Source organism: Uranotaenia lowii, chromosome 3, assembly GCF_029784155.1.
Source record: "Uranotaenia lowii strain MFRU-FL chromosome 3, ASM2978415v1, whole genome shotgun sequence".
NCBI classification, from domain to species: domain Eukaryota; kingdom Metazoa; phylum Arthropoda; class Insecta; order Diptera; family Culicidae; genus Uranotaenia; species Uranotaenia lowii.
In genome coordinates, this window is record NC_073693.1 from 33,854,164 (window position 1) to 33,873,469 (window position 19,306).

The 19,306-nt window shown below is 36.6% G+C and overlaps 2 protein-coding genes across 3 annotated transcripts in view; one reads left to right on the forward strand and one right to left on the reverse strand.

Moving 5' to 3' along the window:
- LOC129751492 (uncharacterized) overlaps nt 1-19,306 on the reverse strand; it is a 656,753-nt gene that overhangs the window by 505,293 nt on the left and 132,154 nt on the right. The gene's annotated exons all lie outside the window — the stretch shown is intronic.
- On the forward strand, nt 7,165-7,770 carry LOC129752072 (uncharacterized). Its single transcript, XM_055747866.1, has one exon. The coding sequence runs from the start codon at nt 7,165-7,167 to the stop codon at nt 7,768-7,770; it is 606 nt and encodes a 201-aa protein (XP_055603841.1).

Sequence of the window (19,306 nt, forward strand, 5' to 3'; positions counted from 1 at the left end):
CTGTACAAAATCTGATGGCGGGGGTTAAGCGTAAGTAACCCGTATTGCCGGGGGGGTTTGGAAAAGCGGAAGCCTAACTGAATATTTTTCCTGAATTTTATATGGAAGAGTGGGGAATCATGGGCCACTTTTTTTCGTTGTTCCATAACTTCTTTATTATAAAAGATAAAATGAAAATAAAAAATAGTATGGTTTTCTACATTTTCAAGGTATCATAAGGTATTTTTTTAAATTTCAGATGATGAAATAAAAAAGGGAGCTGTGCTCGTGAACATTTTGGCAAATTTTTTTATATAGGATGGACAAAATATTTTTCATAACTCTTCATTTGGCATAAGAAAACTTTGCAGATAGGTAAAACGTATTTAAAGTTCTGAATGTGTATAAAAACATAAAAATATAGGTGATTTAACATGTGTGGCCCACGATTCCCCACAAGCTAAGATTTGCAAATTGGTTGCGTTTGTGTGACTTATTGATGTTTCATCAAAATTTCCTTTTTCACGTGAAAGATCATGACAAAACTAAGATCATAAGCGTATGAGCATATTTTTGTTATGCACTTTAGGTTCCCCATCGATGCAGTTAGCAGGTGTTTTTTTTAATTATGTAAGTAAATTTTTCTAACTTTTTTTAGCTTGATAAATAAAAGAAGCATATAATGCGTATTCCAGTCAACAACATATAGGAATACATGATCACGCAAAGCGACGACGATGACAGTTGGTTTGAGATTTTTGTCTCAACACACATCTGAGATATTAAAAGTGGCCCACGTTTCCCCATGGCCCACGATACCCCACTCTCCCCTACTAATTAAACTTGAAAAAGAAATTTAATTTGATTTTTTAAATAAACGATTTCACCGATTTAAGGCAGAAACACAATACAGCGTCGGTCGTCGCGTCACGTCAGCGATCAACGCTGTCGATAAGTACTAAAACGCGGACGCGACGCACCCGACGATTTTTGCATCACAATTCAGCGTCATGAGACATCTAAGATGTTTCATGACGCTGAATTGTGATGCAAAAATCGTCGGGTGCGTCGCGTCCGCGTTTTAGTACTTATCGACAGCATTGACCGCTGACGTGACGCGACGACCGACGCTGTATTGTGTTTCTGCCTTTACACGCGTTTTCTCTTGACCACCCTTTACTTTTTGGTATCACTTTATATGAGGAAAAATTACAGTTGTAGATATTTATTAAACAAGAGTTTCTTCACGCTTTGAATTTAGTTCTTCTTTTTTAAGTGTGTAGCAACGCACACAGGGGTTAAGCAAAGATTTTTTTTTTAAAATGAGTGTTAAAAAATCGGGTGTTCTTGCACGTTCAAGACCAGTGTGCATCAACAAAAAAAAAAATTGAGCATTTCCAAATAAAAAATTTAAAAATCATCACCATACTCTAAACCAGGTTTCGTTTGCTTGAGGTGATCCGTTGAAAGTAAAGACCCTAATAATGTTACAACCAAAGAGGATGTTCACTTGATCGAACAACGATCGAAGAAATTCAAATTTGACAACGAAAAATGACCAGGAAACATCCAATAATCGGACTCATCGGGGGCCGTGGGGTCATAAAAAACCATCCCCAGAGTAATCGTACCTTCTTGTCACATTCAGCCAGTCATTGCACAACACCCGCGACAACGACGACAATCGGTGACGATCCGATTGGAATGAGAAAAAATGACCATAGAGCCTCCAAGCTCATTAGCAATCATCGCGGGTAGCGCCATATACCTACCTTCTCTTGAATGAACGAACACATTTCGATTGGTTTTCGATCGAAGACCAGAAACCTGTAGGTTGGTTTGGATCGAACGATAGGACCGGAGCGAAAAAAAAACATACCGGAACTGGCATCCTCGAATGCCATTTCCTACAGCCATAACCCAGCCTACAACAATAACAGCCCAGGCGAGTTGAGTGGAGTAGAGTAAGTAGGGTTATCAACTCGTAATGATGGCGACTCTCTCCTGGCAAGTCTTCAGTGGAATTTCTATGTGGTTGCGACGACGACGACGACACGCATCAAGCCTCGATGCATCGCGATTGATCGCGCTTGCGCACACGCGCGCATCAGCTTACAAGTGTGGCGTAACAACTCAACCAATTTCTCCGCAGCCTTACGTTTTATTTCTTTCACAGCAATGAAGACGACGTCGATGGTGCTACGCTGTGAGTGCGATATCATCGCGTGGATCAATACGCGCCAAAGCCATCAAACCGTTTCACCTGTTTATGTTTATTCTGTGTTGGCTTCTGTTTGTTTGTTTTTTTATTTTTCTGCTGGTACATTTCATCGATCTGTTCTCTCCAGCTGACTGTGGATTTTTTTTATTGCCTTAACCAATAGGATTGTATTCAAATAAGCAATTCGGTTGCGTCGCCACGCCATGGTCCCTCGTTAGTGCAATTATCGCCCGTTGATAATCGTAATGGCAGGCAGCCAGTCAGCATGGATTTCTTTCGCGCGCATCGACGTTAGCGTAAGGGTTGTTTTTTTTTGTTGTTCAATTTCTTCGCGCCACCCAGCAACGCAAACCGAAACGGTGCTTAGCCTAGTGCAAACATGAATCGATGATGATCTTAACGGACTGTTTTATTTTCTCTAGCCTGAACCACAAATACTTTGCATGCTCCCCATAACCCCACAGAAATTTGAAAGAGTTTGACTGTCTATGAGCACCTCCTGTGATGGTCGTCCAATCACAATGTCCATGCGCAAAGATGATTGATTAACTGTGATTGAAAGACTGTGAAAAGAGCTCTCCCCATGATGGGGGAATGTGCCCATTCATTTGTTTTTCCATTGAATAACAACGACAAACCAAAAGGGGGTAGAGACCTGCTATTCATTCGATGATACTTATTCCTTCAGACATTTTGTAAGGTAGGTAGTGATCAATAATTGCAGGAAAGGGAGCAGGGTAGAAATCAATAGAAATTCACCACTGCACTGACTGAACTAGCTGGGGTCATTCATGCAAAGCTAAACAAAATCAGCGCACCGGGCAGCTTTTTCCTTGCGGTGGGCATTTCGCGTGATGTGCATTTGCTGACCAAATGCAGGTTTCACGCTAATGGAGTTTTCAACTTCGTAGCGTCTATCTGAGTCGAGCCGCTGAAGCTGGTTTGTTTGATCGAAACATCCTCAACGATCCGTTTGACTGAGCTGGTTCAATTAAAACCACTGGGGGTTGCTAGTTTTACAACATTCAAATTGGCTTCCTTAGAGAAATTATCCCTTAAGAAATTTAAATAAAACTTATGGAGTACTCTTGATAACTACACAAATAACACACGACGTATTACAGGACACGACACTTAACGTTCTTACTAACTGAAAAAAAAGGAACTAAAATTACCTTTTTGTCGACCGGTTTCGGGCTCAATGTTGCCCATCTACAGGACGATGTCCGACTGATTCCGCAGAAGAAAAACACTAACACAGCATCATACTATCACGTAGTATTTGTCGAAGAGGGGTTGGTTTTTATACATTTTTGTTTGCCAAGTTGAAAAGCGGCGAAATGATAGGCGCGTCATCCTCGTTCATTAAAGGCCTCTCTGAAGTCGTGATGTACATCGATTCCCAGGCATTTAAATGTGACGCTTTTCGAACACATTTTTTGAATTTCACCTTTTCCCAATCTATGGAATGGTTGAATTCTGATGCATGGGCGGCTACACTGGATTCGTTGGATCTGTTGTTTTCTACGGCGTTTTTATGCTCCTTTATCCGTGTTTTAAATTTGCGCCTTGTTTGGCCAATATAGACCGCCGGGCAGGCCTCGCAAGGTATCTCGTAGATACACTCCCGGCCAAAAGTTTGGGGTCACCCCTGAAAAAACATGTAAATTTGGTTCGTCCATAACTTTGTCATTTTTTAACGGATTTTGGATATTTTTAGCTTATTCGAAAGGCAATGAGCTATACTTACATCGTAGGTATTTTGTTAAAAATTTGTATGATTTTTTTCCTACCTAAAAATCATCTAAAGTTGCAAAATTTTTCGAAATTTCCACCTAATCTTTATACCCAATTTTCTCATAGCTGAGTGGGTCAAATTTTTAAACTGAAGTAGCATTAGAACACCTATTCTATACCCTTTGAAACATATTTGTCAGATTTTGCATAAAATTTAAAGCAAATTTATAATTAATTAAATAGTTACTTTAGTCATCGGCCAAAAGTTTGGGGTCACCTTACAGTATGGTGTATCGGCCAAAAGTTTGGGGTCAGTGGATTTTTCCTATATTTTCATTCAAATCACTGCAATACTTCCCACAATTTTAATTTTTTATGTTAGGGGTTATCCATTAATTATGTCCCGCGTTAAGGGGGAAGGGGGAGGGGGGGAGGGGGGTTGAAATGTATGACAAGCCATACAAAAATTTTGGAAGTCCATACAAATAATGCGACAGGGGGGAGAGTCAGTTGGTACAAGCACGGTTTTCCAAGCTAAAGGTTAAGGTTTCGCAATCTAATGGTTTTTTTTTCGGGTTGGATTGTCTTTCGATTGGAGCATAAGCGTATCTTTATGTTTGTCACGAAATATACGATTGAATGGTATGGAAAATAAAGGATAACAACTGTATGACTATCCAATGTTCACTCAGCTCAGTCTCAGGCAAGAAGGGCGTGGGAAGTAGAATAATAAGAATGTAATAGGAGAGATGATATGCGGAGTTTTCATCAATATCGAATATTCACCTCTATTCTAGTTTTCGATCGAACCGTTCGACTCATACAAAAAAAAGTTTTTTTTTGTATGAGTCGAACGGTTCGATTGAAAACTAGAATAGAGGCGATTATGTTATTCTGAGACCATGAACAATTAAAAGTAGCATAATTCATTACTCTTCTTCAATTTATTTCATAAAGTAATGTTAACAAAAAAAAAAAAAGAATTCATATCAATGTCATTTATGTAAGTAATAAAACGCTTTCCATTATTGGGGATATGTTAAAAACTTGTATTTAGGGCAGTTTTTCATCAAAAAATCCTCCCTTAGCTTTTATGACAGCCAATTAGCTTGCCGAGAGTTTCTTGGCTTATCGAATTCCAGGATGTCTGCAATATCTCCCACAAGTTGCGCTGTGATGTCGGACACTGCTCGCGAATCATGCGGTCCAATTCTTCCCATAGTAGCTCTATCGGGTTAAGGTCCGGCGATTGCGGCGGCCATTCCATGTTCTTCAGCACACGCTCCTTCGCCTTCTCTTGAACGAATCCCTTGCAAAGTTTAGATGTATGTTTGGGGTCATTATCCTGCTGAAATGTGAAGTTCTTTCCGATCAGTCGCAATCCAGAGGGTACCGCATTTTCTTTCAATATGGTCAAGTATTCTTCCTTCCTCATAATCCCGTCAATTTTCACCAAATCACCAACTCCAGCTGCAGAAAAAGATTTGAATTTTCCTACAGATTTGAATTTCACAATCCCGGAAACAGAAAGATAAAAGAACCAAAAAACGCGTCGTGCGGGTAAAGGCAGAAACACAATACAGCGTCGGTCGTCGCGTCACGTCAGCGGTCAACGCTGTCGATAAGTACTAAAACGCGGACGCGACGCACCCGACGATTTTTGCATCACAATTAAGCGTCAAGAGTCATCTAAGATGTCTCTTGACGCTGAATTGTGATGCAAAAATCGTCGGGTGCGTCGCGTCCGCGTTTTAGTACTTATCTACAGCGTTGACCGCTGACGTGACGCGACGACTGACGCTGTATTGTGTTTCTGCCTTAAGAGGTAAACAAAGGATGTGTCCAGTGTTGCCGTTTTTATTTGAAGTTCCAGTTAGGCCGAATTATTTTTTTTTTCATATTGCAGTGATTTGAATGAAGACATAAAATAATCTGCTGACCCCAAACTTTTGGCCGATACACCATACTGTAAGGTGACCCCAAACTTTTGGCCGATGACTTAAGTAACTATTTAATCAATTATTAATTTACTTTAAATTTTAGGAAAAAAAATTGACAAATGTGTTTCAAAGGGTATTGAATTAGGGCTCTAATGCTACTTTAGTTTAAAAATTTGGTCCACTCAGCTATGAGAAAATTGGGTATAAAAATTAGGTGTAAATTTTGAAAAATGTTGCAACTTCAGATGATTTTTAGGTAAGAAAAAATGCATACAAATTATCAACAAAATACCTACGAAGTAAGTATAACTCATTACCTTTCGAATAAGCTAAAAATATCCTAAATCCGTTAAAAAATGACAAAGTTATGGACGAACCAAATTTGTATGTTTTTTCAGGGGTGACCCCAAACTTTTGGCCGGGAGTGTACCAGATCTTTCCTCCGGAGGCACTTTATCCTTTAGTGAAACCAAACAATCTTTTAGGGTGTTGGAACTTTTGTAAGCCACTTTCAAACCGTGGTTGGAGAGGATCTTCCGAATGCCATTGGTCAGTGGTGGGTGGAACGGCAAACTGACCCTTTGGGATTCTTCCTTTTCTGGTTTGAAAGTGGTGGCATTACTTCGGAACCTTTTTCTTTCGTGTTTGCGTAGGATTTTATACACGAATTTTTCGTCATAACCGTTCAGATTGGCCGCCAATAAAATCCTTTCTTTTTCGCTTTCAAACTCACTGTTTTCCATCGGTATGTTGAACAAACGGTGTGCCATTGAATGAAACGCAGCTTGTTTTTGTGCACCAAAATGATTTGAATCTACCGTGATGTAGCGATCGGTTGATGTCGGTTTTCGGTAGATTCCAAATTTCACCGTGCTATCATCTTTTCTGGAGATGAGCAGGTCGAGAAAAGGGAGTTTTCCATCCACTTCTTTTTCGACGGTGAATTTGATCGAGCTGTGTTGGCTATTCAAGAGCTCAAGAGTTTGTGGGAGATATCGTTCTTTAACTGTGGCGAAGATATCGTCGACGTAGCGCCACCAAACTCGGGGGAAAAGTTTTTCCCTTTTTTCGAGATCGCCTTCAAAATCGCTCATGAACAGCTCAGCGAGCAAAGGGGAAAGTTTGCTTCCCATACTGAGGCCAAAGGTTTGCTTGAAGAATCTCCCCCGGAATATGAAATAGTTTTGGTTCATACATACCTCAGCTATGGTCACGTACGCTTCTGTACAATTTGGTGGTGCTCTGCGTTTTTCCAAATGTCTCCGAAGGCTGCGTAAGGCGTCAGGAATGGGGACGTCAGGAATGGCGGCCAATCTGAACGGTTATGACGAAAAATTCGTGTATAAAATCCTACGCAAACACGAAAGAAAAAGGTTCCGAAGTAATGCCACCACTTTCAAACCAGAAAAGGAAGAATCCCAAAGGGTCAGTTTGCCGTTCCACCCACCACTGACCAATGGCATTCGGAAGATCCTCTCCAACCACGGTTTGAAAGTGGCTTACAAAAGTTCCAACACCCTAAAAGATTGTTTGGTTTCACTAAAGGATAAAGTGCCTCCGGAGGAAAGATCTGGTATCTACGAGATACCTTGCGAGGCCTGCCCGGCGGTCTATATTGGCCAAACAAGGCGCAAATTTAAAACACGGATAAAGGAGCATAAAAACGCCGTAGAAAACAACAGATCCAACGAATCCAGTGTAGCCGCCCATGCATCAGAATTCAACCATTCCATAGATTGGGAAAAGGTGAAATTCAAAAAATGTGTTCGAAAAGCGTCACATTTAAATGCCTGGGAATCGATGTACATCACGACTTCAGAGAGGCCTTTAATGAACGAGGATGACGCGCCTATCATTTCGCCGCTTTTCAACTTGGCAAACAAAAATGTATAAAAACCAACCCCTCTTCGACAAATACTACGTGATAGTATGATGCTGTGTTAGTGTTTTTCTTCTGCGGAATCAGTCGGACATCGTCCTGTAGATGGGCAACATTGAGCCCGAAACCGGTCGACAAAAAGGTAATTTTAGTTCCTTTTTTTTCAGTTAGTAAGAACGTTAAGTGTCGTGTCCTGTAATACGTCGTGTGTTATTTGTGTAGTTAAAAGTTCTTACGTTGGCACAAACCACTAAAATGTCTTGATAACTAATCAAACAAAACCGTCCATGAAAAATATAAAAACATATTTTGTTTGTCGTAAGGAAAGAAAATGTAGACTTTTTCGATTTTTCGTGCCAAAATCTTTGGCACGTGGCCCATTGTAGGTGCAGATATACGGGTTGTCGTAATAAAATCATGCATTGCATTTGAATTTGACACAGAATATGAGTTTAAATAACATTCTATACGATATAATCTGTAAAATAAAATACGACTTCTGGTTGTCTGGGAAGGATAACTCATAAAAACCTAAAAGATAATCACTTCAAACATTTTTTTTTATACCATCTCATCAGAAGATTTTAATTCATTATTTTAAAAAACCGGTCTTGATATAATTTTTTAAAAGTTTCTCACAAAATTTCGTTTTTGGACGCATAAATAAAAAAATTATAAACTCAATTTGAGTATTTTGTCTGATATAGCAAATAAAGTTAAAAAAAATCCGGGTGAAATCGGAGCTTTCTCGAGGCAATCGGGTCGGACTATTACAATGAAAATATATGGGCAAGTCCAGTTAAAACCGGGCAATCTGACCGGTAGTGACTATACCCATACCATTCGAAAATATATCATTATCAAGGCTGATATCCTCTGACACATGACCGTAGGAACGGCAGGAGTTTTGGGGTCCACCCCCGCCTCCCCCCATGATGGTCCAACAATGTCAAGCAAACTGTTCTTCTCTTAATTCAAAATTTCAATTTTTTTTAATCAATTTTTGATGATGACTAAAATGAATCAAGAGTAACAATCTCGACAAAGAACTAAGACCAAAACCTTGAAATTTTACCCCAGGTCCACAATTCTACTACAGTATTGGCTCACTTCTTGATAGATATTTACAGACTGTTTATGAAGAACGCTATCAAAAGTTATTCATAAAAGAAGTTGGATCCTCAATTTTGGGTGTATTTAGTCCTTAGTCCCGAATATTGAATTTTATTCAAATAATAAGAATTTCAATAATAACAAAAGACTCATTTAGGGTGCCAAATTGCCCGGATTTAACCCGAATATTTTCACATTTTTTTTGCAAAATGAAAGAAAATTTAAATTGCGTAATCACAATTATGTTTTTTGCGTCCAATGCATCTTTTGAGCAAACTTTTCTCAAATAAACTTGCTGATTTGTTTCGATAAAAAAGACAATTTTTCAAGATTTTTCTACTTCATTTTAATTAAAGAATTCTCAAAATTTCCCTGGAAATTATTCAGATTATGATTTGTAACGTTTGATATCAAATGCCATGATTTTGCAAGCTTTTAGGACACAATAGCGCGGATTTGCCCTGTCCGAAAAAGTACTGAAAATTTTTGATTAAATCATTTTTGATGTTCGGGTTCCAAATTTGAAAAAAAAATTGCTGCATGTGAACGGATTCTTGAATCTGTATTCAGTTTATTATTCTTGATTTCCAGTTCGGTTCATCATTGTGATAAAATCCAGATTCGTATCTTTTTTTTTTTTTTTTTTTTTTTTTTTTTTTTTTTTTTTTTAATATTTTTGTAGCGGCCCACCACACTCCCCCACACCAAGAGGCTCAATTGAGCCCCCTGGTAATGGACGCTACTGTTCTCAGCACGTCTGGCAGCAAAAACAAAGAAATTTCAACGCGAACAAAATTTTAATCATGCTGAGAACACAAAAGTTTATTATTTACTGCGAGGAAATGTATGCTATAATTAAACAATATTACGATAAGGATCTCAATGGAAGAAAATTTCCTTTAAAGAGATCCATTTCTTTTTTTTTTTAATAATGTTAACTAATCAAATATTATGCTACATTTACTTAAGTTTACTTATTAATAGTTAAAAGTACGACAAAAGAAAACTACGATGCTACAAAAACAAACAAAATTTGATTTAAAAAAACTGGTTGTTGATCGACTTTTTTAACGATTCAATTTTTCTTTTAATAACTGTACTACTTTGACTTTAAACATGGAACGGTTGTTGATGGTCTTTATTTCAGTAGGTAAAGCGTTGTATATTGTAGGTCCTATAAAAGAAATTCTTTTTTGCCCTAAAGATGTCATGGATCGGCATCGTTGCAAGTAATTATTTTGACGGGTATTGTGGGTTCTTAATCCCGTAGTAAAATTAAGGTTTTGGTTATTGCTACTCGAGTGTATATTATCATGAACATATATAACGGTTTGCAAATTACAGAGTTCGGTTATTGGAAGAATGTTGTGCGTTCCCAGAGAGTATAGCTGTTGGGTAGGAAAAAGCAGGGGTAGTCTGAAGATGTTTTTCAAACATCTATTCTGTAGGGTCTGAAGTTTTTGAAGATGTGACAAGGAGGCTCTTCCCCATATCAAAATAAGATAGTTTAGATGAGACTGAATAAATGCATAGTAAAACTTTAAAAGAACATGTTGGGGTACTAAGTTTCTTAATTTCCACAAAACACCGCAAAGAGGAGAAATTTTTTTTACTAGGTTCTCTGTGTGACAACTCCAGGAAAGTGTTTCATCCAAGAAAATTCCTAGGTACTTGAAGTAATGAACTCTCTCAATAACAATTCCATCCATAATTGGGTCATTATTTGACAGTATTTTTTTATGTGAAGAACGAAACAACATATATTTGGTTTTTGTATAGTTTAGAGAAAGCAAGTTGCATTTAAAATATTTTGATAGTAACTTCAAATCATTTTCAATTTGTTGAGTTATAACATTCGTTGATGCAGCTGAATAAAAAATAGCTGTATCATCAGCAAATAATCGAGCTGTGCCTTTCAGTGGTAAATTACAAAGATCGTTTACATACAAAAGAAAAAGTAACGGACCAATGTTGCTTCCTTGGGGTACACCAATATCAATGTTTCTCAAATCGCTTCTAGTATTTTCGATCGCTACGAATTGTTTCCTTTCCGATAAATAACTGCGAAGGATGTTGTTAGCAGCACCTCTTATTCCGTATTTATTCAATTTGGACAATAATATGTCGTGGTTTAGTGTGTCAAAGGCTTTTTTAAGATCCAAGAACAAAGCACCAACGATATTCTTTGAATCAATTTTTGAAATAATAGAATCAACTAACTCTGTGATAGCAATTAGCGTACTCGATCCAGGTCTGAAACCGTACTGCAATTTGTACAGTATATTTTCCTGATTTAAAAAATTTTCAATTCTATTCATTAGAAGTTTTTCAAAAACTTTACTAAAAACACTTAAGGTTGAAATTGGACGGTAGTTATTTACGTCATGTGGATCACCTGCCTTAAAAATGGGAATAACTTTTGCAACTTTAAGACAATCCGGATAAACTCCTGTCTCTAACATGTGATTAAAATATTGCATGAGTATACCAGAGAAAATTTCGTTGTTATTTTTTAACGCATCTACAGGAAATCCATCAGGTCCACGACTCTTTTTATTTTTAAGAGATAGAATTACTAGTCGAACCTCGTTGACACTAGCTGGACGTAAAAATATTGTATTTTGTACACTATTAATATGCGACAAAGGATCACTGCCGGGATCAGATGGGATTTCATTAGCTAGTTTTTTCCCAATCGTAGAAAAATGTTTGTTAAATTTTTCACAAATCTCAGAATTGTTTGTTGTTAAGCCTTCTTCATCAGAAAGATTTATTGGAGCGGTGATTTTATTTTTACCAAGGAGTGTATTTATGTTTCTCCAAAGCTTGGAATGTGGAGTGTTGTTTAACAATCGCTCGTAATATTGTTTTTTGCATTCTTGTTTTTTAAAGTTTAACTTTTTGTTTATATGATTCAACATTTCTTTGAGTTGGACATTATCGGGATGTCGTTTACAACGTTTCAAATGGTTATTTTTGATTCTAATCAGTGTCCAAAGGTCTAGAGATATCCATGGACAATAATTGCCTTTTAGTTTTACCTTTTTATTGAGTGTTTTAGTAGACATTGAGAGAAAACGGTTGTAAGTTGTTGTAATGTGCTGTTTTGCTTTTCAAACTTTTAGTTCATTTTTCATGTTTGCATACCGGAATATTGAAAGGAAATGATAAAAATTGTAAATCGTTTTACAGATTTGGATTCGAAATTTTTACACTTAATTCTTATGTAGAATTGGAAGGGATTCAGGGATTTAATCGGAATTTTCATTCAGATTCACAATATTATTTACGAATAAATAATTGAAAAGTATACTTAGAAAATCATATATTCATTAATTAAACAATAATTTTCTGGTTGAGAATTCGGTTTTAAAATGACCTTATTGGTTCATAACTATTGAGAATTTTTGTTTGGAATTTTGATTCAGAAATCGATTTGAGAATTAGCAATTCTAAATTTTTGTTCAGGTTCGAAGAGCAGAATTCAGATTTATTCAAATTTTATTCTTTTTTGTTTTATTGCGTTTATAATAATCTATTTTACATCAGAACTATGCTACAATAAAGACGTGAACCTTTTGACCAAAATATTTTTCATATCGCTTTCTATCTCGCATCTTATTTTTCTGATTTCTTTCTTTAACATGAACAAATCCGCGTTTGGGTTTGGGTAATGTTTTTTGCCATGGGACATCCAAAGAATCGTCATAAACATTGCTGATTTTTCATTTTTAATATTATCATCAATATCCAATGCCAGAATAGGTCTTCAAGGTCTAATAGGTTCATTTTTAACTTTTTTTTTATCAAATTTTTTACCCAATCTGTAACTTTTCTAGCTTAATTACACTTTGACATTCTGTGGTAATTATTATCGTTTTGATTGCGATTTGCGAGTCTTCCGATATTGTAAACGTTAAGTTTTTCTCTATTATGAATCAAATCATTACATAAAACAAAATGGCTTTTTCTGTCTTCAGACAATACAAAAGTTGAATTTAAAGTTTTCCAGATAATGTTCCATTTTAAAGTTGGGTAATCTAATTGTGTCTTTGGAATTAATTTTTTTTCGGATATAAACCTGTTATCAATTAATGCACATGTAAAATTCGGAAATTCAATTAAAAATTACCCAAAAAAACACAATCAGGTGAAAACCACTATTATTAAATAAGATCTGATTAAATTTTCAAGATTGCGTTCTATGAAATTGAAAAAAAAAAATTATTTTTCACAGAGTTTAATGATGAAATTATTTTTTGTCGAGATAACAAACTTCCACATAATCTTCAGGTTCAGATAAATTAAGCTGGAAATATTTTTTTGGTTTGTTGATTAACGTTCTGTATATTGAAGATACTTCAAAATGTTTCGAGTTTACAAAAGTCGAAAATAAATGTTTTTAAAAATTGAAACTTTTAGAACTCATTTTTTTACTATGCTTTATGTTTGCCTTTTTGAAGCAAAAATTTTATAGGAAAAAAATTATCAACAAAATTCTGCATAACTCTAAACTCTTCTATGATTCCCGCAAGTATGCTTGTTGGTGAATGTTATGCTCTTTTAATAGAGACTTTTTGAGATTTGAAATCGTAACAGACATAGGATTTGGAAATAATTACATGTTGAAGATAAGCGGAGAGAAAGTAAGGTGAAGCATTGTCATTACATAATAATTTTTTGATATGCCCGGTTTTACATTAATTTAACTCATGACCTTAGTTTCCCATGATGGCCACACGAGGCAAGATAAACACCTTCGGCTTTAGCAAAATCATACGTTTGTAAGTTTTTTTTTCAGAGCGTTTCTCATTTTGGAGTTCATTTTCTATTTACTGCTTTATAAAACACTTGGCTTTTTATTCGGTAAATGCTAGATTTTTTTTTTGGTAAATTTTAGATTCGTAAATTAAATGCTTATTTTGTTAATTGATTTCAAAATCGTTTTTGAAAAATATATTATGATATTTAGGTTAAGAAATAGTGAAAATTATGAAAAATAACTTAAGTTAATGTTACTTAACAGCCAAAAAAGCTTTATTAATCACAGTACTTGAACCATGATTTTCCTATATTTACTTAGAATGTTCGCTCGATTGGCTTCCGTCGTTCTCTTTGCCTTATGAAATTATAATGTTTATAGTTTCGATGAGGTGAAAAAATTTGTTGTGAAGCAACTCCAGAAAAGCTCTCCTAAGAGATACAGAGAGTAGGCTTTGTTTATTTTTTACTTCGTACGCAATTCATTCGAGTGCTGTGAAAATATTTCATAAAATGAAGTTTTTAATGTTGGTTTAACAGTTTTTTAGGGTTGTATTTCTCTTAAATGTCTAAGAACCACATATGCAGTTTATTGGGATATGGTGAAATAAATTTCTCCAGATTCAGAGCAATGGGAATCGGGGAAATGTGCCATTGTGGTAGTAAATTTTCCACCAGATCTATCGCTTTTCCTTGGGATAGTTCACCAATAGTTTGCCAAAAAAAAAAGGTGTTAGAAAAATGGTGTTGTTTATTGTGTATCTACCATTTTAAATCTGAAAAAATGATCCTACCAACGTGGTTTGACATTACTTTTACTGAGGAAAAAAAGGAACATCCAAGCTCTTTGGTAAATTGTCCCTCAGATCCTTTACTGTTTTTTGGGAAGGTTCGCCAATAGCCTACAAAAAAAATCATTTTGGGAAAAGTGGTTCCCAATACAGCTGGATTTGCATTTCATCAGATTTGACCAAATACGAGGCTTTTTTTTTTGGTGTGATAAACCATGGAATTGGCAGTAGTATTAATGGTGCCACAAAGTGTTTTCATTTTTAGGATTTCTAAACGTTTTCAGCGTCAAGGTTTACCGAAACCGGTTCCGAAAAAATTATATAGTTGTTACTCGAAGACGATTTTCTTTATAGATTCTGTTGAACTAATTTACAATGGATTATGGGTTCAAGCCAGCCGGAGTATCTCAACAAATTTAAAATCATGAGTAAGTTACTTAGGATCCTTTTCATGATCGCTGAAGTGGAGTAGTGCTGCAATTATTGTTGATTAGTTAAGCATTAAGAATATTTGAAGGTTAGATCGAGACTTCCCGTGCAGATTCGTATCGAAAGACCTATAAGCCACTGCACTGGTGGGTTTTCATACATACAAACATACACCTACATACAGATTGACAAAAAACAATTTCCAAATTTTCTTCTTCTTCTTCTTCTTCTTCTTACACCAACATGGCCAAAACTTGTATGCATCCTAGAAAATGAAAAACTTGCGTTCCTCATTTTTCTTTTCAACATAGTGTCTGATACATGGAACATGCATTGCAGAAACTACTACGGCCAGGCCAACCATGTGATGAAAACGCAAAAAATACAGGAACGAGGAAGGGATGAAGCGTGGAGATCCCTGCCAAACGCTTCTTATGATTAAATAAGTAATAAAATGCAAATATCTTTGTAAAATTGTAATGAGGAAAATAAAATGGATTGATCTCTCCCGAAACTTTCAAAGTTTGACGTCAATTCAAACAGGTAATCACATTTTTTACGTTTTCACTAAAAATCTTTCTCAGCTCTTCTCAGGTCCTTGTAAAAATTTCATTCACAAAAAAAAACAATTTCCAAATTTTGAGCAATTAAAAAAAGAAAAGTTAGTACAACTTTCCGTTAAGTTTAAGTTCTGTAAAATAGAGTTTATCTTTTTGTTATACACCTTCTAAAAAATTACAGTCAATAAATTTCAAAGCCATGTTTGCCAAAATCACGATTATAAAAATTCAGCAGTGCATGTTAATCACCGTTATATACAGTATTACGATTTAATTAAAAATTTGTTACCAAAAATCGATTGATCGCAACACAAAGCATCAGTTTTCATATCTAACCTGTGTGCAATACCATAAACTGTAAAGCGGTAGGTTGTACGATATTTGAAACAAGGAACAACGCCTTTCAAAAAACTTTCTTCTTATTTCATATGATTTTATATGGAAATTATGATATAGATTGATTAATTTTTGAGTGTGTCCCTTCAATTACACTTTATTAACACGTTCGTCGCCATGGGACCCATAAACGGGTGACGACTCTCTTACTCAAGATAGCCACTCAGTCCCAGTAAGCGCAATCCTCAAAAATCGACAGAGAATTCACAAAATTGAGTACTGGGTATCCCGACTTAGCAAAAAAAACGGTTATTTTTCGGTGACACTCACGCACGCCGAGACCGATATTTCTTCTTATTCGACTTGGGAGCATTTTTCTGAAGAACTTAACTGGGCCGACGGACGACGGCTGCTCGTTTGATATTATTCATATTATTACTCACCGGGCTACACGTTTCGTCCTCTCTGCCGATGTGATGATGCAAAATCACCAGAGAGATCGTTACGATCAGAGGTTCCAAGTGTCCTGATTTTTAAGGACTCGTCCTTATTTTTTTAAAAAGCAAACTGATTTTTGAAAAAACAGTGTTCGAAGTTTGCAGATTTATCCTGATGAAAAAAAAAATAAATAAATATCTCAACTATAGAAGAATTTTCGGTTAAGTTATGAGAACATCAAACAAACCTATTATAAAATAGTTAAACCCGTTATACCGACGAACGATAATGTTCTGTTCAGATGATATTGGAGTGCTGGTTATCGTTGTAAACTGCAGGCCAGCCGATGCGATTTAGTTGCATATGTTTAGGCGTTAACAGTTCCTGTATTCCTGCCTTTATTTCTGGAATCTAAGCGTATTATCAATCCTGATTTTTGTCTGTGTCCTGATTTTTGTCAGAACCAATTGGCATCGCTTCACACAATGACACAGTAATCTTTTTTAAAGAGTGAAAAATCTTTACTAATATTTACAAATCCTAAAAATCCATATTCTCGCTTACAGATTTCTCCTCTAAACAAAGTGCGATAGAATTTTCCCGAGAAGAGTAGTCTCTTTATCAGCAGATGGGAAGGTATCGCTCACTCTTGTGTGTAGACAATCTCACTCTTGTTAGCAGAGCAAATTATCTCTCTCGGCACAGTTTGGGGGAAACAGTATAAAAAAAAATACGGTTTTATCAGTGAAAAGTGATATCCTTTTTAGTTGGAAAATCTTTTGAAGTTAGAAAATCTTAAGATCATGAATTTTTATCGACGGATAGAAGGTTAGAAGAAATAAAAGATGGTGAAAATGAGCGAGTAGAATTTGTTAGAAGCATAATCATCACATATATAATTTTTGTTCAGTTCGGGTCAAATACTCTGAAGTGGCTGCACTGCAAGTTTTCCACTTGTGGGGTGAACCCACTTCCCGGCAATGTTATACAAACCGTATGGAGCACATCTCTCAGATTTCCCCTTTTTTGACAGATTTAAGCTTTTTTCTTCAGATTTGAGCTTTCATCTCCTATGCTTTCAAAGCAAAAAAAGCTTAAATCTGAGGAAAAAAAAGCTTAAAAACGAGATTCACCAACACTTAGTTAAAAGATGTTGGTCACACGATACATAGACAAATCCTGTATCGTTGCCGGGACCTGCGTGAACCACGCTTGGCCTTCTTATGTGTGGAGGTAGATGCCGATTAATGAAATAACAAACATTAATTACGGTGTTTAACCTGTTTTATGAGATTGTGAGAAACTTAAGAAGGATGTTGATATGTTCTCTGTATTCGTACACAGCAAAATGAAGCAAACAGTTCTTAATGCTCAACAATATCGTTCACAAGAAGCAATACTCCTATACAGTTTAGATATTTTTTCGATAGGAACGATCACAAGAGTAAAAAGAGTTTAGGGCTTGAACATTACTCTGTATTCAGGATTGAGCTTCAGAGACTGCATTAACAACTTGGTAATCGATGGACTTGCACCTTTTGGAGTTGTGAAACGCTTTGCCATGGAATTAGACGATCCGTATACCATAAAATGCCTTAACGTCAGTTTGGTGTGATCGAGGTTTGATTTCGCCAGCACAGTTTTACGGCCAACCATGTTCATGTAGGACTAGGCTGGAAGCAGTCCGATTTGCTGTCTGGAATCTAGGCTGGAGAGGGGACTGTGGTTGTGCTTTCTTCTGGATCTAGATCTATTGGATAAAAAAAAATGGATCTTCATAAACCACTACTGACGTGAACAGTGTGGCAGAATGACTAGGACAATAAACCTCCGTTTGCTAACCGATTCAGATGGTTCACTGGGTAAGATATCGGACTGGCATACTGAGATGAGAATGTTGCAGTAAGTTTGATTCTCATTAAATTTTTTTGATATGTGTTTTCCAATAGGATGGAAATCCCATAAAATGTTTTTCTAGTTTAGCTTGAATAAAGTGATCATCCATCATTTTGATTCGGAGTTCGAACCTTTATGCCAGTAGTGCTTTTCCAATTATATCATCTTTGGTACAGTCCACTTTTCAACGCATTTTCGGCACAGAGATTTCCTAATTAGGCATTGGATTTTCTCAACCTCTTCTATAGGTGTAGGTACAAAATCCGAATCATATCCAAAGTACAATTGCCCCTTATTTATGTCAGTCATCTTATGTCAGCTCATCCTATGAGTTATGATTACTTGATTTTCTATTGAGAACAGTAGATCACCCACAGTGTACAATCGCTTAGAACTAATGTCATCTCATGAGACGCTAGTAAGAAACTCGCCAAAGTGAAGAGGGTACTCCCGTTTGAAAAAATACACGAATGTCTGGGATCAGTTCTGCTAAGTCGAGTCGAGTAGAACCCCACGCGATCACGACCCAACACGCGGAAAGATCATCCACATGTTCGCTCACTACAGAGAACAAAACACACCTCTTACTAACTTTGCTCGATAGATAGCCGTCTTCGTTGGTTGTTGATTGTTGTCGTCGTTCCCCCGAGTGCCCTTGACCTCGATTCGGCACGCTCTCGATCTCGTCTCCCAGCTGATTGCCGCGTGGCACAATTAGCACTGCACACTTACTTAGGAACCGAAATCGAATTCGCACGATCGAGGAAGAAGAGCAACGAAACGGTCACACCAGAACAAGTAATTTACATTGAACTTAGTCGTGGAATACGATTTTTTTTTTGCGTTCTTCATTGAGAACACACTTTTGTTTTCGATTCTTTCCTTGTCTAAACGAACGAACAAACAATAACAGTTTGGAGGCACGCAGTCGCGAATCAATAAGTTCCACTTGAATGGAGATTTCGGAAATGGTTCATTGTATAGTTTGCCCCCCCCCCCCCCCTGAGAACAGCAAACAAAAACAACGGTTGATCAAATTGTGACGCTTCAGCTGAAGTTCTGAATAATTTGCTTCGGTTAAGATTCGAGGCGTGCTCTTTAGGAGATGGCGTTTGAAGTTCACCTCCCCTATCAAGGTGGTTTCTGCCACCTTAAATGGTTAAGCTAGATCGGGCTGATGGGTGGTAATTTAGTCGTAATTAAGCGGTTATGTTACAGTCGGTTGA

Excerpts from the sequence above, each read along its gene's own strand:
- LOC129752072 (XM_055747866.1), top strand. The coding sequence starts at position 7,165 with ATGGGGACGTCAGGAATGGCGGCCAATCTGAACGGTTATGACGAAAAA.